The 22935-nt window shown below is 35.8% G+C and overlaps 1 protein-coding gene across 3 annotated transcripts in view; it reads left to right on the top strand.

Annotated features, from left to right (window-relative positions):
- Positions 1–696: 696 nt before the first annotated feature.
- The window catches only part of LOC100538796 (probable E3 ubiquitin-protein ligase HERC1), a 34283-nt gene continuing 12044 nt past the window's right edge, over positions 697–22935 (top strand). The window contains exons 1-25 of one of the 3 annotated variants that reach the window (XM_010717325.2): positions 697–941; positions 1838–1998; positions 3549–3665; positions 3881–4112; positions 5216–5340; positions 5591–5811; positions 6985–7253; positions 7739–7791; positions 9005–9205; positions 9815–9989; positions 10682–10952; positions 11589–11802; positions 12561–12817; positions 13634–13761; positions 14594–14721; positions 15998–16189; positions 17075–17205; positions 18064–18263; positions 18749–18863; positions 19400–19546; positions 20082–20183; positions 21293–21466; positions 21774–22067; positions 22619–22684; positions 22783–22908. In XM_010717325.2, the coding sequence (XP_010715627.1) occupies positions 712–941; positions 1838–1998; positions 3549–3665; positions 3881–4112; positions 5216–5340; positions 5591–5811; positions 6985–7253; positions 7739–7791; positions 9005–9205; positions 9815–9989; positions 10682–10952; positions 11589–11802; positions 12561–12817; positions 13634–13761; positions 14594–14721; positions 15998–16189; positions 17075–17205; positions 18064–18263; positions 18749–18863; positions 19400–19546; positions 20082–20183; positions 21293–21466; positions 21774–22067; positions 22619–22684; positions 22783–22908 (4329 nt within the window). In that variant the 5' untranslated portion in view covers positions 697–711. The remainder of the gene's footprint in view (positions 942–1837; positions 1999–3548; positions 3666–3880; positions 4113–5215; positions 5341–5590; positions 5812–6984; positions 7254–7738; positions 7792–9004; positions 9206–9814; positions 9990–10681; positions 10953–11588; positions 11803–12560; positions 12818–13633; positions 13762–14593; positions 14722–15997; positions 16190–17074; positions 17206–18063; positions 18264–18748; positions 18864–19399; positions 19547–20081; positions 20184–21292; positions 21467–21773; positions 22068–22618; positions 22685–22782; positions 22909–22935) is intronic. The other 2 variants (XM_010717327.2, XM_010717326.2) reach the window with 2 other exon arrangements.

The following is a 22935-nucleotide window of genomic DNA, read 5'->3' on the forward strand; positions in this document are numbered from 1 at the left end:
AAAAAAAAGATTGTACACGGTCAAGTTAACAGATGATGTTGAGAGTTCTTTCACTTTGTTTCTCTTCATGAGAATTTGTGAATCAGTTTTGGGTTTTGTTTGTTTATTTTCCTGAGATATTTGGCACTGAACTAGCAGAACTTGAAGAGAGAACACGTATCATTCCTGTTTGTCTTAAAAAAAAAAGGTGTATATTACAGGCTGAGACTTTGGGGAAATGATTTAAATCAGTTTAAAAAGGAATTATCTACAGTATTTTTTAATACCTAATTATCTAAAGTATTTTTTAAAATTATTTAAGATATTAAAGATAATCCCTGTGCTGTTTGCTTCTTTACTATTTTATGTATTTCTTAGAAATCAACTAAAAAACCCTTCAAAAATCTATTACTTAAGCCGGTAAGTTAAAAACAGCTTTGTAATTGATCAGCCCTTTTGCCTAACATAATAATCCTAAATGTTACAACAGTAAGTATCATAAGGTCTAACCTCTAACCAAGTAAATGGTTTCTCTGAAGATTAGAAAGTTTTACTTACTCTTCACCTTGTTATCGGTATGACAACAAGAGACCAATTTGTTAACTTAAGTCCATGAGTAATTGGCAGAGGTATTTGTGTTATTAGAGTTTCTGTACACCTCTTTATTAGGGGAGAAATTTTTATTTTTTAAGGTTAGCCACAAGTACTGCTTTCCTGTGTTAAGTTTCATTAATGTTCCTGTACTGTCTGTTTTCCGCTGCAGAAGTAGACCAGCAAGTGGAAGAAGGTGATCAGTCTCAGCAAGCCCAAACACCAGTTACAACCAGCCCTTCTGCTTCCAGCACAACCTCTTTCATGAGCAGCTCTCTGGAGGATACTACTACTGCTACTACTCCAGTAACTGATACTGAAACTGTTCCTGCTTCTGAATCTCCTGGTGTTATGCCTCTCAGTCTTCTTAGGTAAAATGTTTTCTTACTTACATATCATGTATGTCTTTGGCTCCCTGAGGTTTTGAAAACATTAACAGCTGTTAAGAGCTGCCTCCACAAAATAAAAAGTTAAGTTTGTTACTTTGAGGACATGCATTTCTAAAACTAGAAGGCTGCTGAGTTTTTTATATATACTATATATATGTATGTATAGCATCTAAGTTCTTTTGAGCAGGAGGAAATACGTTTCTTCTGTTCTCATTTTTATTTGATACAGTTTAAAATACAAGTCAGTGACATTTCTGCATTTTAATTAATAGTGAAATAGTTGATGTTCATAGTAGAATAGATCTTAGTTTGCGAGCAACTCCACAGTCCTGTTTGTTTCATCCTACCCTCGCATACTGAAATGAAGCTAAATTAATTTGCAGAGGTTATTTGAGATGTGGAGGAAAATCTGCTTTATGCTGAATATAGTCCTGAGTTCATCACTTTTGTTGACATGTCTGACCTCTGTTCTGAGAGGTTTTGCAGATGCAGTTTGATGAAAGCCAGAACAAAGTCTTATCACCAGGACAGCAAAAGTAAAATACCTTACAAGGAATGATTAGTCAGACTGAGTTCAGTATGTAATGTAGAAATGGGGAAGTGAGTTTACTTCTCCTTGGACTGCCCTTGGTCTGTGAGGTATTTTTAGGTGCATGTCTGGGAATTTAACTGTCCAGGCAAACAAATTGGAATGAGTTGTTGCTACAGGGTTCCTCTCCTACTCCCCTAAATATATGTAGTATTACTCCTTACCCTTGCAAAATTCAGTTACTGTAGGGTGCACATGGCAAGTTGTGGTCTAATTTGATATATTTCATATGTCAGATCTTTTTCAGGGTTGCTCTTTTTCATATAAGTATATACTTTTTTTTTTAAAGGCAAATGTTCTCCAGTTATCCTACTACAACTGTACTGCCTGCACGACGTGCTCAGACTCCTCCGATATCTTCTTTACCAACTTCTCCTTCAGATGAAGTTGGGAGGAGACAAAGTTTGACTTCTCCTGATTCCCAGTCTGCAAGGCCTACGAATCGTACAGGTATACTGTGAATACACGCAGAAATATGGACAGCTGTAAACTCACACAAGTTCTGTATAGTTTTTTAAGGCATTTTTGAGACTCCCTGGAATTGTAAAGGTAATGGGAGGCATCTCTTCATAGGTAGGACTGTACTACTGCTTGCACATTGCTTCTTAAAACTGAAATCTGTTCCATTCCAGTATGCATACAGAATGGAGTAACAAGGGAATTGGGCAAATTGTTGAGTGAGAATCCCAGACTGCTAGAGATCTGTCATGTGATCCAAAGCATATGTCTATGTTTTATGAGGGCTGCTCTGAAAGTAATGCCTTCTATTTTATTTTGTTTGTCCATGACATCAGAGGTGGAAGTTGGTGGTATGGCAGTAGAGGTTAAATCTTTCCACCAGTATTCCACTTTGTTTTGTTGTGATGCAGTCTGATGTACTAGAGTCTGACTTGGAAGTGGGTATGAAGCAAAGGTGTGGAATTGAATTTCTCCAAGCAGAAAAAAATTGTCCCCTGATGACAGTTCATCAACACTTGCTAAACCTTTATGGAGACTAAACAGTAGGTGTGAGCACAGTGAGGCAGCGTGGTGCATTTCAGCAGTGGTGACAGTGGCATGAAAGAAAACCATGTTCCAGATAGCCATGCAAACTTTATTGTGCTCTTTGTTATAAGTTTCCATGGAAATAAATAGGAATCATTACTTTCAGAGTAACCTACATGTATTTAAATGAATACAATAGACTGAGTTAAAGTATATTCTTCAAATTTCTTACTTGGTGCTGAGAAACAGTCTATCCTCTTATTCTTTCTCTTACATCCATGCTTCAGTTTGTTTCTTTCTGCTGTTTCACTTGTAGCAATTTGTGTGCTCCATTTTCATCTCTCGTTTTTTGATGAGATGACTTGCTTCTGGATCATTATGCAGTGTTTACAACAGTGTTTGTCAGAATATTTAGTGTCTTTGTTGATCAGAGGAAATTATGTTTTCAGTGAAACTTTTTGAGTAGTAATATTTTTAGAGACTCTTGAGTCACTTTGGACAGAATACTCACAATCTGCAAAGAAATTTTTTGATATAATAGCTATAATCTGCAGAGATTTTTGGATATACGCCAGCATCTTAGACACGGAGGGAGATCTTTACTTAAGAGGAATGGGTATTAATGTGATCTCAAAACATTTTGGAATCTTGATGTTTCAAGCAAGGGTAACTTTCATCTTGTCTACCTATATATAAATCAAATAGATAATTTGATAGAATTTGAAACAGAAGCAAACTCCTTAGAAGTACTTCAAAAGAAATTGTTCCTTAAATATTATGAGTGTCCTATTTGATTGAACAGAGGCTGACATAATATAAATGGGACTAAATAGAATAAACAGTGTCTGAGTTCATTGTATCTTACCTTCTGTTGAAAAGTAACAGTGAGAAAAGTTGTTAAGACAGTTGCTCCCTTATCTGAAGCTAACAAATCTTTGCCAAATCAGAATTGAGATTTGCTGAAGTGGAAAAAAGTAAAGAAAGATCTAGTTGTTTTTTTTTTTCTGTCTTCTAAGCTTTGTCTGATCCAAGCAGCCGACTTTCAACATCTCCTCCTCCTCCTGCCATTGCTGTTCCATTGTTAGAAATGGGATTCTCCCTCAGGCAGATTGCAAAAGCCATGGAAGCCACAGGTAATCAATAACGATATCAATTTAAACTGAAAAAATAGATTAGTATTACGTTGGAAAACATTGTGTTTCGTACTTTAGTTTTGCAGTTCTGTAAATATTTGGGAGAAAAAATGGATTTTTTACCATCACTGATTTAATATAATTAATATATATATGCTATATATATTATATACACAGTATAATACAATTTTAAACAGTGACTTCAATGCTTTCAGGTGCCAGAGGAGAAGCAGATGCGCAGAACATCACAGTGCTTGCTATGTGGATGATAGAGCACCCTGGAAATGAAGATGATGAAGAACCTCAGCCAGATGTGACTGCAGATGCACGACATGGGGCCATAGTCGCTGGAAGTGGTGGAAAATCTGGTGACCATTGTTACTTGCAGTCACCAGGTGATATCCCTTCAGCTGATGCCACTGAAATAGAAGAAGGCTTTAGTGAAAGGTAAAATGTAGTTTTCCTCTAATACCTTAAAATCTCTTGCTGGAATTGAAAGTCTGGTTTCTGATGGGAAACACTGTAATTCCGTTTCTGCATTTTGTTACATTAGAAAAAGCAAGGATATTAAATTACGTCTGCACTATGTGTTTACTTTTCTGTACTGTATATGCACACAGCTGGAGAAGAATGTAATTGAGTGTCCTTTCTTCAAAAAAAGAGAGCGAACAAAAAAAATGAAGACAGATTGCATTTTTACCAGTGATATAAGTAGTAATAAAGCAGAAATTCATTGGAGAGTGTTTTTTGTTTGTTAGTTAGTGTTTTTTTCTTCAGTATATTCATGAACATTTACCTTCCTACGTTTTTTCTTTTAAAGAAATTTTTGTTTTGTCCAGAGAGTTGAGCTGAGATTTACGTTCTCAGCCATATTCACAACTTTAGATCTAAACAATGTATTAATCTAGTAAGAAAGATTTTACTTCATATTCTAATCCTAAAAGTAGTTACATTAAGTGATGCTTGCTGCAGATCATACCAGCTTTTTGCTAACAAGGTGGGGGTGAGAACTGCAGTGTGTATTTTGAGAACGCTTTTGTTCAGCTTCCTTGATACTAATGAACTATTCATGATCTAATGAGCTGTTCATTTATAGGTTTTCTTAATTAATTGTCTTGGGTAGAATGCAATTTCACAGAGAACTCGCAGATTTCAAGTGGCAAAAATAAATGAATAAGTGTTACTTGTTGAGGGAATTACTGATGCAGGGACAGAAGTGCTGATTTTATTTCTTTAACAAAGAAATAAAGAAATGTAGGTTAGGAAAAAACTTGGCACAGCATAAAGTGAGTGTTCTTCTAATGTTTCTGGAAAGCTTAGGCACTGTGGCAGTATTGCTGCATCTCACTTCTTAAAGTGAATCTCATGGTCAAAAGGACAGTAGGAATGTGCTGTAAAGGAAAATTCTTGAATTCCAAGCTTTTTTTTTTTTTTCTTCTGTGAATGAGTGGAGTCTTCCCTAAAACATGACCATAATATATTTTCCCTAGTACTGCATGCAGCTATTTAAAACTGTTTTTGATTTACCTGTTGATTACAAATTCTTGTAGCCCTGATAATATGGATCATGTGGATAATGCTGCTTCTGCAAGTGGACCTCCTTCTAGAAGTCGGTCATCTGTAACAAGAAGACACAAATTTGATTTAGCTGCCCGAACACTGCTAGCACGTGCTGGTAGGTGTTCTAAAAGACTTCCAGATTTTTTGTTTGACCAGTAAATGAAGAGGATGGGTATTGGTATCTAGTATGAAAGTTACACAAGTCTCCTTTGCATATGTATGTCTGTGTGTCTTTAGATTAAGTGTTTTATGTGGTGAGAGAAAATCGTGATTATCTGAATTTAAAAACGAGGAAAAATATAGCTGAAAGTGGATTTATGCTTATTACATGCAAAATAAAAGTACTGTTTTCTTTTTCACTTGAGCGGGATTATACCGCTCTGTACAGGCCCACAGAAATCAGAGTCGAAGAGAAGGGATATCTTTGCAGCAAGACCCAGGGGCTCTTTATGACTTCAACTTGGATGAGGAGTTGGAAATTGACCTTGATGATGAAGCAATGGAAGCTATGTTTGGTCAAGACCTGGCTAGTGATAATGATATTCTGGGAATGTGGATCCCAGAGGTATTGGATTGGCCTACCTGGGTGTGTGTGACTGCAGCGGGGGCTGCTTTAACTTACTGCTCTTTGCATGTTTGCATTTCTTAATTTAAAGTAACATGCATAAGTTTATATATCAATTTAAAATATCTTACTAAAAGCCAGCAATGCTAAAATCTTGTGTTCTGTAGCTTCACTTTTAGCTTAAGAATAATGCTTTCGTGTGTTTCTTACCCTCTGCTTCATGTACCTAGTTTTCCTGCCCTCTTCCCTGAAAGATGACAACAGTACTAGTGGTTTTTTTTAGATGATAGTACTTAAAAAGCAAGTTAGGCCAGATTGTCTGGCAGTGAAATTCTGTTTTATTTAATAATAATAACATTAGCAATAATAATAATAAAACTCATCTGTAGCAACATAATCTGTACTTAAATCAGTTTTGTCCTCTTAATTTAGTTATGTCATGTATATGTCAACATCTGAAAAGGACTTATACACAGTCCTCATTCAGTTATTGTATAGCTTACTCAAAGTACTTTTGAGATGGAAGAGAAACATATTAACTGTGGTTTGTTAATCTTTGGATTATCCATCTCAAGATGATGACCACAAATCCACAAAACTAAACTTTCATCTCCTAATTGTAACAGTACTTGATTCTGATATGGAAGCAAGATGCAGTATGCATGTGTAATCTTCAGAGAGTTTGCTTCACTGGAGCATTTTGATGAAAGCACTTAGGACATAACAGTAATTCTAGAAGAACGAGCTATAAATTCAGATAGAGTCATGGAATGTATTGATGCAGCTTATTCTTTTGCACAGTAAGTGTAAAGACTGATTGTCTGGAAACAATGGATTCTTTTTCCTTAATAATCTAGTCTCATGCATGTGCTGAGAAGAACAAGGTAATTTAAACACAGTATTAAATGTAAACTAGCAACATTATGTGTGAGAAATGCTACTGTCAAGTATTTTTTTTTTTAGTCAAATCTGAAATGAAATAGGAAAATTTTAAATTTATGTCCTAATGTTTTTTCTCTTCTGAGATGATCTGGTTGTCTACTTCTGCTTTGCCCTTGTGCAGAGTTACCATACACATTCTACTTTGTGTAGTAGAAATGGGCAGAAACATCCATTTAGCAACATTGGCATATTTTTAATATCTAATATGAAGATGTTTTTCTCTGTAAGTAACGTGAGAATCTTATTACGCAGCATGTTTGTGAATCTGAAGACAGAGAAGAAGTAGTGGTTTGTGAACTGTGTGAATCAAGCGTTGTCAGCTTCAATCAACACATGAAAAGAAACCATCCAGGCTGCGGGCGTAGTGCCAACCGCCAGGGCTATCGTAGCAATGGTTCCTATGTGGATGGATGGTTTGGTGGTGAATGTGGAAGTGGAAATCCTTACTATTTATTGTGTGGTGTCTGCAGAGAGAAATACTTAGCCCTGAAGAGTAAATCCAAAACATCAACTTCAGAAAGGTACAGAAATAAAAGACAGTGGAACACTGTATGTGAAGGAAAAAAAGTAGTTAAAGTTGAGTTAAATTCTTAAAATTCATACACTAGTTGAAAGTATCAACTAGTGTATGAATTTTAAGAAATTGAATGAAGAAATACAAATTTATAGTGGAATTAATGTCTTTATTTTAATTGAGGCTTGAAGTCTTTGTTTGTCTTCATTAATTTTTTTTAATGGAAAAAGGAATTATTTCTTGGAATTTTGCTTCCTGTTGCAAATCTTAAAAAACTTTTTTCTGAATATGCCATTATTTTTATGGACCTTTTCCACATTCATACTGCAAAATACATTATTAATTTATCTTGCTATTTTCAGAACTCGTATATGTATTTACATAACAGTAAAGTAACCTTCAGTAATCCAGGTTTAAAATTGGTATGCATGTATATAAATGATTGAAGCCATTTAATTGTTTTTTTTTCCATTCTTTTTTTTTCCTTACTAGGTACAAAGGCCAGGCTCCTGATTTAATAGGTAAACAAGACAGTGTCTATGAAGGTAGGTTTTCAGATTTTTTGAAGATGCTGAATACTTCTAAAGTGCTTTTATTTCTCCATAAATGCAAATAAACGTATAATGAAACTCTACTTGAAGATACCTTCAGACTAGATTTAGTGCTTTCACTGTTGCTTTTAAGTTCAGATGGAAATAAATCAGTGATGTTTTTTCCCTAGTATTTCATCTGCTGTAATTAATTTTGGTGAATGAGCTGTTGTAGTTTGAACTACATTCAGTCTACATGAAGTCTAACATTCAAACACATTTCTTCAGCTGCCTTTTTAGGAGAGGTTAATTAGCATAAGTTACCCTCTGGAAATTTTGGCCTTGGGCTTACTCTTCTACTTTTTTATTAGTTGAGAGTATCTCAATAATGTCTTTCACACCTGAACAAATTATTTCTGATTACTGTAAAAAATTTTTCTCAGGTGATACTTTGAATCTGGGCCTTTTTGTAGCTTGTATGATCACAGTCATATGAGTTGCCACATGTGTAGATTTAAATGTGAGTGTTCCCAAATTTAAGGGCAAGTTTTTGTTTTTTTCCAGCAGATAAAAGCTGTTGAGATTGTACTCTATGGAGAGTGAGTCAGAGAGGGAAAGAGAAGAAAATCTAAATTGATGTCTGTGTAAATGTCTGGGAAGTCAATGGAGTACATAATTTAATTACAATTATGGGATGGGGGTGCAAACGGGGGTATGGGAAGGAAAAACAAAGGCCTGAATAGTACAATTATGACCTAAGAACTTGCACATACTTTTTGATAAATATGAACACGAGAAGACTCCAGTATCTGTCTTTACTGTTCAGCCCTTTAGAATATGTGTCTGATGTCATGATTTAAAGCGTTACTGTATGTTCATACTTCTTAATGTATTCCAGATTTTAGAATTGTCTTTTTGTTAGATACAGTGACCTCTTATTTCTGTGTTTAAAAAACAGCTAGATTGATGCCTCAGAGAATCTTCTATGAAATTTGTGTGATAGAAAAAAAGACCAGATTTAATGAAGAGGGGCAAAAGGGGCGTTTTGTTTTTCTAATTTACTTAAGGTTGCTGTTGGCAAAACGTGAAGATGAGAGTCAAGGCTACTAAGTTGCAGATTGCAATTCATATTTTATTCCCCATATTGGTATTTTTTTTAAAATTAGCTAACATTATTTACTACTTTCAGATTTTGAAGCTACATTTAATTGTATTTTTCCAATTCTAGAAGACTGGGATATGTTAGATGTAGATGAGGATGAAAAGCTGACAGGAGAAGAAGAGTTTGAATTACTGGCTGGACCCCTTGGGTTAAATGATCGACGTATTGTACCTGAACCTGTGCAGTTTCCTGACAGTGACCCTCTAGGTGCATCAGTTGCAATGGTGACAGCCACCAACAGCATGGAAGAAACATTGATGCAAATAGGTAAATTTGATATGAATTTAATTCAAAGAAGACACACATCCCCTCTGGTGTGATTTTATAGGGTGTTGCAGAAATATTTTGACAGTCTTTCCTGCTTTCCTGTTTCATAAGGAAACAAATACAAATTCTTAATTTTCCTTTCATTATAAAAGTCAGTGAGGTATGCATGGCATTTTTGTTGACAGACTTGAAGCTTTGGTTTACTAAGAAAACTGTGACCAGAGTTTTGCAGTGAATGGTAGTAGCATGTTTTTTCACAACTCAGAGATTCATGGACTTTATGATGATCAGTAAATCACCAATTCTGAAATGCAGGATCTGCATTTAACTTTGTAGATCCCTTTAAATGGACAAGGGAAGCAGAGGAATTAGCATTAACATCAGTATTGTCAAATTGTTACCTATCAAGTGTTGGAAAAAAAGAAATAATTAAATTATGTAGAATTTTAGAAGTGTATTTTCTGCTCAGTCATCACCACTTTCTATATTTCTGATATGCTGAAAACTGAAGCTTTTTTTTAAAAAACCTGTGCCAGATTTGCTTTTGTGCTTATTACCGTATGATGTGGTTTTGCTCTTTAAACACTAACACAAATTGTTATTTCCAAGGTTGTCATGGCTCTATAGAAAAAAGCTCTTCTGGCAGAATAACATTAGGAGAACAAGCAGCTGCCCTGGTAAATCCACATGACCGTGTTATGGCCTTAAGAAGAGTGACAGCTGCTGCACAAGTCCTCCTTGCAAGAACTATGGTTATGAGAGCACTCTCACTTTTGTCTGTCAGGTTTGTGGCATTCCTAGCAAAACTATTTTTCATTTTAATCTAGTTATGTAGTACTGTTTGGTGTAGATGCACTTTTATAATTCATTTGGGAAAGTGATGCTCATTTTATGTACTTAATTCATATTATTAAGAGGGCAACTTCTGTTGATTTTATTCCTTTGAACCCTGTCTTCAAACTTCATGAAGGATACTGCAATGTCTTACATTGAGAGCAGACTCCAGTAACATCAGCCACTCAAAACATAATGATTCTGTATCTTCCAATTGGCTTTTGTTCAAGACAAGTATTAGAAATAAAAGGTAAACGTTGTAGGAAAGAAGACATAGTGTAGGATTTGATGCTGTATGAGGATGTGAAGCAGTCATAGAAACCTGACGTGTGTTACCATAGCGTAATTCTAAACATGAATTATCCATATAACGTCGTTTATGAGCTAAACTTAGGGTTTTTTTGTTAGGACAAGACTATAAAAATATATATGTTTATATTTTAATCTTCACCCTTAACTTAAGAGGAGTGGAGAGAGGCTACAGCTTTGTTTCTGTCTCTTCCCTTTTCCCCTGAATGATAATACTGTCCAGCTAACCAAGCAGGCAGTGTTCACTAGTGGTTTGGGAATAGTTTTGTCCAAATACAATTTTACTTATAAATACACTAAAAAAACAAGAGCATTTCTGTTCATTTTTGACAGTGGTTCCAGTTGTAGCCTGGCAGCTGGTCTTGAATCCTTGGGATTAACAGATATAAGAACTTTGGTTCGTTTAATGTGCCTCGCTGCAGCAGGGAGAGCAGGACTCTCCACAAGTCCATGCACTGTGTCAAGTTCAACAGAGCGATCTAGAGGAATCCACAGCAAAACAAGCAAGCCTATATCATGTCTTGCCTACTTGAGCACAGCAGTGGGCTGTTTGGCATCAAACACTCCTAGTGCTGCTAAACTTCTGGTGCAGTTATGTACGCAGGTATGGTATGTATATTGAACTATTTCTACATGAGGTTAAGCATTCCCTTTTGTCCATATTTATAAGTTGTGCTTTTTTCTTCTAAACTGTGAGATTGCCCTCTCCGACTCTTTAACTGAGTCAGTTGTGGAATATAGGTTGTTTGTATTTAGAGATGATCTACAGCTGTGGAAATGCTGTGGTGTTTCGTGCATGTGAAGACACTTACATGCAATCAGGGTAATTACTTGTTTTGTTCTTTGAGATTTGAAATATAATCATGGATTAATACAAGTTTTTGGATGGAATAATGAAGTTGATTACACATTACTGCAACCTACACTCAGACACAAAAAATTCATAAAAAGTTCTCCTAGAAGCTCCTTAGTTTTTGCTGGTGTATGTGGTTACTTGAGACTGTTTGTTGATTGATTGATCCCTGGATCTGAATGACTGGTTCCACTAAGACCAGGTATTCAATCCCCAGGTCAGAAGAATTAAATTCCATGTTGCACGTGGAACTGGGAGCTGAGAATTTCTACCAAAATATTTGTCAAACTTTAAACTCTGATTTTTTTCCAAATATAATCATTTTTCAAGATTGGTGGTTTGTTTGTTTGTTTGTTCTAGTTATTTATTCTATTTTATTATTTTCAGAATTTGATTTCTGCAGCAACTGGTGTAAACTTGACAACAGTTGATGATCCAATTCAACGGAAATTTTTGCCAAGCTTTTTAAGAGGAATCGCTGAAGAAAACAAACTTGTAACTTCTCCAAACTTTGTGGTTACTCAGGCACTTGTAGCACTGCTGGCAGACAAAGGGGCCAAACTGAGGCCAAATTATGATAAGGCAGAATTTGAAAAGAAAGGTATGATAAGGCTTTTATTTATACTAATCACTTAATTATTAAATCTTCAATCTCTCATTTCTGTTTAAGGAAAGATGTTAGAATAATCTATACATAGATTTGCTTTCAAAAATAGTTTATGTTGTGTTATAGTTTAGGGCACAAATTAATTAGAAATATTGATTTATTACATAACTAAATTCTCTATCACTTTAAAAGAAATCTAAACATTTGTGTGTATTGAAAGCTGTACATTCAGCCCCAGTTGTGCCACATACTGACATTAATAATTAAGGGGAATAGTTGATTCCTGATACCCGAGTACTTTTCTGTCTGTGGTGCACAAAATTTTGTTACCTCTGCTGTTGAGAGGTCAGGGAACTGTAAAGCAAGTTCTGAAAAGCCTGAAACACCAGGCTTTTTCTTTGTTCAGGGGAGGGAAGGACATCCTTAGAGCAGCTTACCTCAGAGGATCCATTTTGCTGTTTAGACAGTGCTTGCTCTTAGAATAACCATTTTCCATATGGTGAGAATAGGAATATTCGTAATTCTCTTGTTAAGGTGTTTTGGGTATTTTTGTGAAATTTTAAAGGGGGCTGTATTTTCTTGATATCAGAATAGGTTTTCTTCCTGATAGTTAATGTAATTACAACATTCTTATAAAATGCTTGTTAATCTTTTTCTTCTTTTTTTCTGGAAATTATGGCTAATGCTGTGTTCATTTATGTACTGCTGTTTGGTACTCATCTAGGCATCATCTCATTGTTTTGTTTAAGCAGGTTTAATTGCCCATTTGTATGCCCATCCTTCCTATGATCCTTCTGCTGTAGGCCCTCTGGAGCTGGCTAATGCACTAGCAGCCTGCTGCCTTTCTTCAAGGTTATCTTCACAACATAGGCAGTGGGCTGCTCAGCAGTTGGTGCGAACTCTTGCAGCTCATGATCGTGATAATCAAACTATTCCTCAGACCCTCGCTGATATGGGGGGAGACTTACGAAAATGTTCCTTCATAAAACTGGAAGCTCATCAGAAACAGGTAAGCGTGATTTCTCCCAAAATTATGTGAATTTTAATGCTCTTCTTTCTTTTGTAGAATTGAGAAGAAAAATAATTAAGAATGATTGTTTTATAAATATACTGACTGAGATATTGTAATGTAATGTTTTTGTGATAAAGTACATTATTGCTTGAAGGTATCTCCAATATAGAATAGTGTATACTTTCTTTAAGGCTTCTGTTACAAGGGGCAAGAAACTGTCCTCACAGTGCACTAAATCAGTAGAATCAGCTTTTCTTGAGCTAGATAATAGAATCATAGAATTGCTCAGGTTGGAAAAGACCTCAAAGATCATAAAGATCCAACCACAGCCAAACCATTCTACCTAAACTCTAACAACCCTCCACTAAATCATGTCCCCAAGCACCACCTCCAAACGGTTTTTAAACACATCCAGGGATGGTGACTCAACCACCTCCCTGGGCAGCCTATTCCAGTACTTAACAACCTTTTCTGTAGAGAAGTTTTCCTGATATCCAGTCTAAATCTCCCCTGGCGCAACTTGATTCCATCTTAATTTAGATCTTAATTTGCAGTAGTTTTTCTGTTGTAGTAGTTAACATCTTGTTCTGGTACTCTGTGCAATAGCAGCCCCATGGAGCATGGGTCAAGTGCAACGTCCTCATATACTTACACTGTACAACATTGTAAATGTGGAAAAGTGTATTGTGTTTTGCATCAACACTGAAAATGCTCTGTTCTGGTGGTTTAAGTTTGCATTGTTATTAGTGAACAAAGTTACCAAAGCTTTAGGTTTAAACTCCATTTTTGCCATGATCTCTTTAACATTTGTAGGTCATGACATGTGTTTGGTGCAATAAAAAGGGACTTTTGGCGACTAGTGGAAATGATGGCACCATAAGGGTGTGGAACGTTACCAAGAAGCAGTACTCATTGCAACAGACATGTGTGCTCAACAAATTGTAAGTCAATTCCTTATAACTGTCAGGTATTTAATTTACGTTGTAGTTGTGCAAGGTAATGAGAAGAGCCAATCCTGCAGTATCTTCTGCACAGACATTCTTTAATCTTTCTTTTTTCCTGGGATTGTTTCAGTGTTTATGGCAGGCAACGTAAGATAAAACTGAAAACAAAACTTGAATATTATGCTTATCAGAATCGTCTTAGAGATCATGTTAAAACTGTTAAAAATATTCCTAATCATTCATTATGAGGGGAAATAATTAAAATGTTACTCTAAGGGACTATGATATATGAGAGGAATAAAAAGATAAAATATTCATTGGGGGGGTTCCAGTGAACAGTTTAAATCTGTAACATGATAATTGTGAATGTAGTGGTTTCAGTGAAGTGTGGGGAGAAAAAAAAAGAATTTGTGACTTCTAGGCTTTGGAAGCTTAGAGTTCCTGCTGCTCCTTCATGAAATTGTCTGGGAAGGACTTTCTATCATTTGGATGTATCCAAAAAAGAAGGGAGAAAAAGATTAAAATCTGATTCCTTAGTACAGATTATGTGAGTTAACTCAGAAGAGTAAAGAAACAGTAATGAACTAGAAGGTTGTTAGATGGTGATTTCTTAGCAGGTTTTAAATTTTGTTTGATGCTGCTCATTTTATAATTCGGAGTTGTTTTAAATAGAATGTAGGACTGTGAGCAGGGAACACGTTTATTGTGTAAATCTAAAATGATGGCAGAAAGACTTTGGATTTTAATTTAAATATTTCATGAATTCTCTCTTTTCCTGTCTGCCTAAAGGAATTGTCCTTTTAAATTATGTTATTCTGTACTGTTGCAGAGAGGGTGATTCTGAAGAAAGTCTGGGGTCACCCAGTGACCTTAGTTTGTCTCTTATCTGTTGGAGCATCAGTGGCAAGTATCTGGCTGGAGCTACAGAAAAGATGGTGAACATATGGCAAGTCAATGGTATGCTCTGACTACCCGTGAACGTTTTACAATAAAATGTATTTCTAAATAAAGCTGCTAAGTTACTGAATATTTGTTAACCTAAGTATTTATGTGTGCTCTCCAGTTTAGTATCTGCCATTTTCCATAATATCTTGTCAATCTATTTAATTAGATTAAGGCATTAACCACAAATCGATGCGTGTCTTAAAATTAAATGGATAAATTGAGTACCGTGTACAAATTCTTGATGTCACTGATGTGTTTAGGTTTTGAGACTTGATCACTTCTTGTGATTTTTGTTTGCAAATATGGTATTTTCCCATAGTCCACAAAACTTACCTTCTTCAAAAGGCGTAGAGAGTGCCAAAACTGACTGAAACAGATGCAGGGATGGCTGATGACAGTGTTCAATGAGATGGAAAACCTTTTGAGAGTAAAATGTGTGAAGTTGGTTTGTTTAGTTGAACAAAAGAGTCTGGGAGGAGTAAGATTATAAATTTACGATTATAAATTGTTACATTAGGAAGTTAAACAGTAGGAGAAACCCATGGAGCAAAAGCAGCTATGTGAGGAAATGGATATTATTGATACAAGAAGAAATGGAAATAAATAGGCCACGAATAACTGCAAGAAAGATATCAAAATGCTTGTGATATCAAATGGTTTCTAAGGAAGAATGACAACTGGGAAGGAAATACTTTTAAGATGTGTTAGAGAAACTGCATTGTGATAAGGGAGACTGATCTTGATCCAGAAGGGCCTTTCTTAATTTATTGATTCAGTTTGCAAGAGCCTTTAAATGTATTCTCTAACATCTTTCCTGTCATTTGTGCTGTTTTTAACTAATCCACTATAATTTTAAAACTCTGGGAAAGTTGTTAGTCACTTGGTCACTTGTAATGTGTGAAACATCTTTCTGTTGTTTTGTATTTATGAAAATTAGTGGTTAAACTGTCCGTGTTAACAGACAGTCCACAAGAAAAATATAAGTGATCTGAGTACTGAAGAATTTAGCTTTCTCCTTTAATAAAACTATTTATCTTGGACGGACATTGAGATTTGTTGTCTACGTTTTGTGTAGGTTTGTGGTCCATTGCTTCACAGTCTTATCACTTAAGTGAATTTGTCATATGTTCTAGCTCTAGACTACAGAGTCTTTCCATATTTTCTCGTGGGAGGTATTTCAGTTGTATTATTTTCTTTATGAAGATGAAATAATTTTAAATAATTAAATTAGATACTTTAAATAATTAAATAATTGAAAATAATTTGAAATATCTTTGGGTGTTCCTAGGTGGAAAAGGATTATTAGATCTTCAGCCTCACTGGGTATCTGCACTTGCTTGGCCAGAAGAAGGGCCAGCTGCAGCATGGAAAGGAGAATTATTACTAATTGGTCGTATGGATGGGTCTCTTGGACTTATTGAAGTTGTGGATATTTCAACCATGCACCGAATAGAACTGGAACACTGCTACAGAAAGGATGGTAGGTGACTGTATCAATATTTAAGGAGAGATTAAAATTAGTAGTGCCTTAGTTAAATTTTGAGATTCCTTGCCATAAAAAAGAGAAACCGATATACATAGGTTACTCTGAAAGTGATGCCTTCTATTTGTTTCCATGGAAACTACAATAGATACAGAAAATAGCATAAGGCTATTTGATGGAGCAAATTTTCAGCATCAAAACATTCTTTTTCAACATATTTTCAACCTGGTCACCACCGTTAGCTGTGCATTTTACCAGCAATGAAAAAGAGGTTATAATATTTGCATTAATTTTGCTTTAAATTGCTGTGTTGGCTATATGACTTAAAAGAATTAAGAAGACACAGATTTTTTGCAGTGTCTCCTTTGTCTGCAGATTGTTTGTAGACAATATCATCTGAATTCCATAATTACAGCCATTTTTATTTATAGTTCTGGTCACAGAGGACATCGAATAGCACATCTTGGGTAGCATTTTGTGGTTGTCCACAAAGACTGTGGCTTCTTCTAGAAATGTGCCTTTTTTTTTGGCAGAATCAATGGAGGCAGTATGTACTAACGAAGGCTAAAGTTGCTTTCAGTGGTTTTCTTAGAAGCAGCCCAGCACAGTTCTTTTCCCCATATCAAGAATGTATATATACAAGTATTTTAATGAAGGAGAATGATAAAAAAAATTACAAAATGATCTCAACTGCTGTGATGGCATTCTCCTTTCTCTTTACTATACAAATTCAAGAAAATTTTCAGACAAAAGAAAAAGTCAAGTAACTTAAGTTGAGGGGGAAGTTATGTGTTTAATATTTTATGCAATCACACTGTCAAAAACTTCTGGCAGGACTGATGTTCAGTTTGGATCAATAAAGTTTTGTGTTGTCTGTTACAGTTTCTGTCACATGCCTTGCCTGGTTCAGCGAAGATAAACCATTTGCAGTTGGCTATTCAGATGGGAAATTGCTAATAGGAACAAAGGAACCACTTGAAAAAGGAGAAATCGTTCTAGTTGATGCACACAAGGTAGAGTTAGTCATTTTAGAATGTATCTGTACTTTCTGCAGGAAAGGATCTGTTTAAGCTATTTTCTGTATTTGAAAGCTATTTATAAAGTCAAGAGCAGATTATCTATTTCTGGTACATTGAACACAGTAGGGTTCAGAGGAACAGTCCACCAAATTTAAATTAAAAAAAGGAGTAAGAATTACAGTCCTTTTGCTATTAGAGGTTGCAAAGTGTGTTTAGATTCAGCAGTGGAAGTGTATTAAAGGTGTATTTTGGGTTTTAAAAGGCTTGATTTGTAACAGTGCTCATAACACCTCAATTTTGTCTTTCACATGTTTTTGTAGAGCTTAAATTACCATGCAAAGCAGAAATCTTTTTCTGACTATGCAGCCACAAAGGTTTTGATCCTTTGCTTTAGTGTCTGTAATGAAAAGTCACTACTGATTGGACTAATGAGTTGTTAGGCTAAGAGGAGAATTCCCAAAGTAGAAGTTTAAAAAAAGCATCTTGAGTGCTTCCACGAATTGGTCTTGGTGTTTGAAGCATGGCAGTCACAGAAGTGGGCGTGCTGTGGTAATAAAACTATACTTCAGTATTCCACTATGGCCTGTTCTTTCTGATGTCAGTTAGGCTCATCTGGCCCTTTACCTAATACGCCTATGAAGCCAGTACCATTAACTTAATTCTGCAATTACCCAATATAAAAAAAAGAGGATGCACTGAATTCATATTTGCAAGTCATTCTCTCCACTTGTTAAAGTTTATTCGAGAATAAAATGCTCTTTGTTATCAATAATTAAACATTGCATTAGCTCTGGTTTTCTCTGTTCCTACTGTGTTGCTTCATACCAACTCTTATCTTTTTTTAATTAATAGGATACAATTGTTAGTATGAAGTGGGATCCAACTGGTAAGATTCTCCTGACATGTGCCAAAGAAGAAATTGTGAAACTCTGGGCGTACATGGGAGGATCTTGGAGACGTCTGCATTCACTGCCCCATCCAGCTTTTGTGAATGGCATTGCTTGGTGTGGTCTTCCAGGGAAAGGTCCCAAGTTACAGCTTTTGCTAGCTACGTATGTCATGGTTTTGTTTGTTTTAGCTTTATTGTATTTTTTCTTGATCATTAATGTCAAGAGTAAAGTAAAGTTTTGTGTTTTTGCAAATAATATTTGCTCACTAGACCAGCTTTCATGAGAGCTCTAAGGCACCAGAGTGAAAATGAAAAGCATGGCTCTTGTCATGTTACCAGCTGTTCTCTCTGTGCTGTAAGACTTGAGCATGGTAGACCTGCGCTCGAACTTCTTCTGCAGATACTTTTTTTAGTATGAGACTGTGATGTTAGTGAAAATTGAAAAGGTGTGGGGTGAGGAGTGGGAGGATAGGGGGGGGAACAGAAGGAATGCTTTTAACCATTGATTACATGCCTTTACATTTTAGATGTATAGATAAATACAGTTTCATAGGAAAGTAGTGATATCTGATATTTTTAGGACATTCTATTTATATTTCGTATTAATACCTTTACTTTGATTTTCTGATTTACCCTGACTTCTTTTAGAGGGTGCCACAATGGTTTGGTGTGTGTCTGGGCTGTTCCTCAGGACATAGCAGTCACACTGCAGACCAGCTCAGCATACTCAGAAGGATGGTGGGACCAAGAAACAAGTGCCCAGGTAGGAGGAGTAGATGTAGTGTTTAAGATATTCTCTTTGCTTGTTCTGAAGTTAGGGAGGAGGTAATGTAAACAAGTTACTCAATTCTCAAATTTCCTGAGAGAAGATATTTCCTAAAAAGAAGTGTTTATGTTGCATTTGTATGTGTGTAGATATTTTCAGAACAGAAGCTGAAAAATCACTGGTTGAAGTGAATTTTACTTCACTAAATATTATATACTGAACTGTTTCTGTTTTTCCTAAGTTGATACATTTTTAATAAAATTCAGTAAGAGTTTAAAATTGTTTATATATAAAATTAAGTCAACATAAGTTTTACATGTGTTACATCAGACATGTAATGTAGTTTTTAGTGTTGGTGGCATTTTGTATGTGGAGAAAAGATGATAATGTGACAATAATAATTTTGGACTTTTTAAATTGTAGTATTGAAATTACTATATCTCTACAAATATTCAGTATTTCTTACAGAATATAGAAGCTAATTTTTTTTCTGTATCAAGTTCAGTGTTCCGTAACTACGAAATAATTTTCAGGATGGATACAGAAAAGCAGTTGAAGCCAAGTGTGTATTTCAGCTGAGAGGACACATTACCCCTGTTCGGACTGTTGCATTCAGTCCTGATGGACTGGCATTAGTGTCTGGTGGACTTGGTGGTCTCATGAATATTTGGTCTTTACGGGTAAGGTCATCGTAGAAGTAACATACTTTTTAGTATAACTGTCTCCAGTGGTTGAGGCATCAGACTTCTCGATTTTTTTCGGGGTGTTACAAACATGAAAGAAAATGTTATATAAAATAATGATGAAATCTGATACGCAATAACGTATAAATTTAAATTACACTTAACTGTTAAGTATTTTGTAGGTTACTGTTCTATGATTTATTCACCTTTTAGTCTTAGTCATATTATTAGTTAGGCTTTGCAGAAGCAGCCACTCTCACTTTAGAGATGGTAACAACATTGGTTTACTACGAGAACTTTCTCCAGGAATCATCCGTTGTTTCTTATTTAATAATTCTGAATCATTTCTTATATTATCTCCTTAGTATGATGGAAGTGCTAGATAGATTTTGGCTTTTAGCATTGACATTTCAGTTTTTAAGAAATTATTGAACAGCTTGGAGAATATCATCCCTTAGGAATGTGCTTTGTATGTATTTAAATAGAAAAGTAGCTGTATTTGCACACTGATGCTGAGCACTTCTTTCCTTAGGATGGTTCAGTGCTGCAGAGTGTTGTGATAGGTTCTGGAGCTATTCAGACTGCCGTATGGATACCTGAAGTCGGTGTAGCTGCATGCTGTAACAGATCAAAGGTGACACTGTGTGTTAAAATAATTCTACAATTGCTTGTCTAATTAAGAATTATCTTATTAAAGGAAAGTTCCATTTGTCTTTTTCCTGGGGGGGAATGGGAAGAACTAGGCAGACAGGGCCTATCTATTTACTGGCTTGTGTTATGTAAGCGTACTTGTTTACAAAGCAGCTTGAATAACCAAGCCTACTCAACTGTTTTATTTTCAAGATACATTGTTTTGACTTTCAACTACTACTTGAGCTTAAACAGATTTTTATTTTTATTTTTTAAATGTCTCATGTTGAATTTTGGGTGGTCGAGGGGAGAATCTTTCTGAATTTGTGGTTGCATAGGACTCTACACACTGGTTACATCAGCATTTCTGTTTACTGGCAGCAACTGTAAATGGCCACAAAAACAGGATAAAGACTTTATTTATGCAGCATGAGGAATTTTTCTTCTCCCAACAAATAAGATATCTCAGTAACATAATTTAATCTAGACCAGCCTCAGCATCAGAATTTTTTTAAGGAGTAGCAAAATTTATTTCAATGTTTACTTTAAGTACTGCTGGTATCTGAACAGAAGTTTCAAAAGTGGCAATATAGCAATATTTGCAAGCCTGCATGAGTCCCTGACTTCCTCAAGTGATTAAAAAACAACAGCTGGTTGTTCCAGAAGAAAACTTCTTTTGTGAATAATGATGAACTTGGCACAAGTTATGGCTCCTGTTAGTAGAGCTGTTCTGTATTTGGTTCTGAGTATTTGAAATTCTTTGAAAGTCTTCCCTGGATTCCACCCTGATGTTGGAGATAATATTAGAAGACAAACCCTTATCTATTAACTGTTCACAAAGATTAACTCTGCTTGTTAATATCTGTTTTCATTCTTCCTTGGAATGATAATATAATGCTGCCTTGAGAAGGTGAAAGTAACGTATGAAGAAGTGACAGTGTGGAGAGAGCTACTCCATAGTGTTCTTCAGCAGACTGTTAATCAACAGAGACAATACAAGTATTTTCTGTCCACTTTGGAAACTAAGATAGTTGATGGTAAATCAGTGGAGCTGAATAACCTTATTTTATGAATTTTTGATTTTTAACATGTCTTGTGTCTGCTGTTAAACAGGATGTGTTGGTAGTGAACTGTACATCAGAGTGGATATCTTCCAATCACATCCTTGCAACATGTAGAACTGCACTGAAACAGCAAGGAGTTTTAGGATTAAATATGGCTCCTTGCATGCGAGCTTTCTTGGAACGTTTGCCAATAATGCTTCAGGAGCAGTATGCGTATGAAAAGGTAAGAGCTTGTGACAACACTTAAAATTCCTGTCTCTTGGGATCACTGTTGTGGTGATCTGGTTGCAGTCTTTCAGAACTGAGATGCTCCCAAAATTTCCTACATCTTGTTTGCAAATATCTTTCAATATTCTCCAAACTAGCAATCTCTTAGTTTGAGAATATTTAAAATTTTGGAAAAGCTTTAAGTATGGAAGAAATTATTTGTCTATGGGAATAGTTTTATAGAAATCCTACTTCCAGATTGCTGAGTTTATGTTCCTAACTGTGCATGTGTGATTTCTCTTTCCCCTTCCCCTCACCTTTAGCCCCATGTTGTTTGTGGAGACCAGCTTGTTCACAGTCCTTACATGCAATGCTTGGCATCACTCGCTGTGGGCCTCCACCTAGATCAGCTGTTGTGCAATCCGCCAGTGCCACCTCATCACCAGAACTGCCTCCCTGATCCTTCAACCTGGAGTCCCACGGAATGGGCCTGGCTAGAATGTTTCTCAACCACCATAAAAGCTGCTGAAGCCTTGGCAAAGGGAGCACAGTTCCCAGAATCCTTTACTGTTCCAGACCTGGAGCCTGTTCCAGAGGATGAACTTACTCTCCTAATGGTGAAATATTCTATATTCATAACATTATAGAATGGCTTGGGTTGGGAGGGTCCATAAAGATCATCCAGTTCCAACCCCCTGCCATGGGCTGGGTTGCCACTAATTAAATCAAGCTAAAGTAACTTTCTGGTATGTTCCTACACCAAATTATTTTAGTGATGTTAATGGTCTTTATGACTTTTTATTTTGGCTGACGTAACGTAATATTGGATCAGTAAATTATTACCAGCAATCTTACAACATCTTCAGAGAACATGTGTTTCAAAAAGCTTTAAAAAAGATTATTTCATCATGAATTTTATTTATTTATATTTTGACTGTGAACCATGAGTAACAGTGTCATTTGTAGGCATAGTAAAGAAGTAGGCTTTGTCTATGGACAGAAATCAAATATCTGAGTTTGCACATGTTCGCTCTTATCTTTGTATTTTTCTAGAGTGCTTTGAATGTCTGTGTTGTTCATGGTTAATAAGGGAACAAGTATGACATAACAGCAAAATTAATGTGCATCTCTTGAACTGAATGTGGTAACTGTGCTTTTTGTTACATAGGATAACAGTAAGTGGATCAATGGTATGGATGAACAGATAATGTCCTGGGCAACGTCAAGGCCAGAGGTTAGTAAAATGCAAATTTATTTATTTTATTTATTTTGCTGTAGTAAGCTTTTGCAAGTACTCTTTTTCTAAAGCGTTCTTTTCCTGCTGCACCATAGGATTGGCACTTAGGAGGTAAATGTGATGTGTATCTGTGGGGAGCAGGAAGACATGGACAATTAGCAGAAGCTGGCAGAAATGTCATGGTACCAGTGGCAGCACCTTCGTTCTCTCAGGCTCAACAGGTGATCACCTAAAGACAGTCACATGTT

Source organism: Meleagris gallopavo, chromosome 12, assembly GCF_000146605.3.
Source record: "Meleagris gallopavo isolate NT-WF06-2002-E0010 breed Aviagen turkey brand Nicholas breeding stock chromosome 12, Turkey_5.1, whole genome shotgun sequence".
NCBI classification, from domain to species: Eukaryota; Metazoa; Chordata; class Aves; order Galliformes; family Phasianidae; genus Meleagris; species Meleagris gallopavo.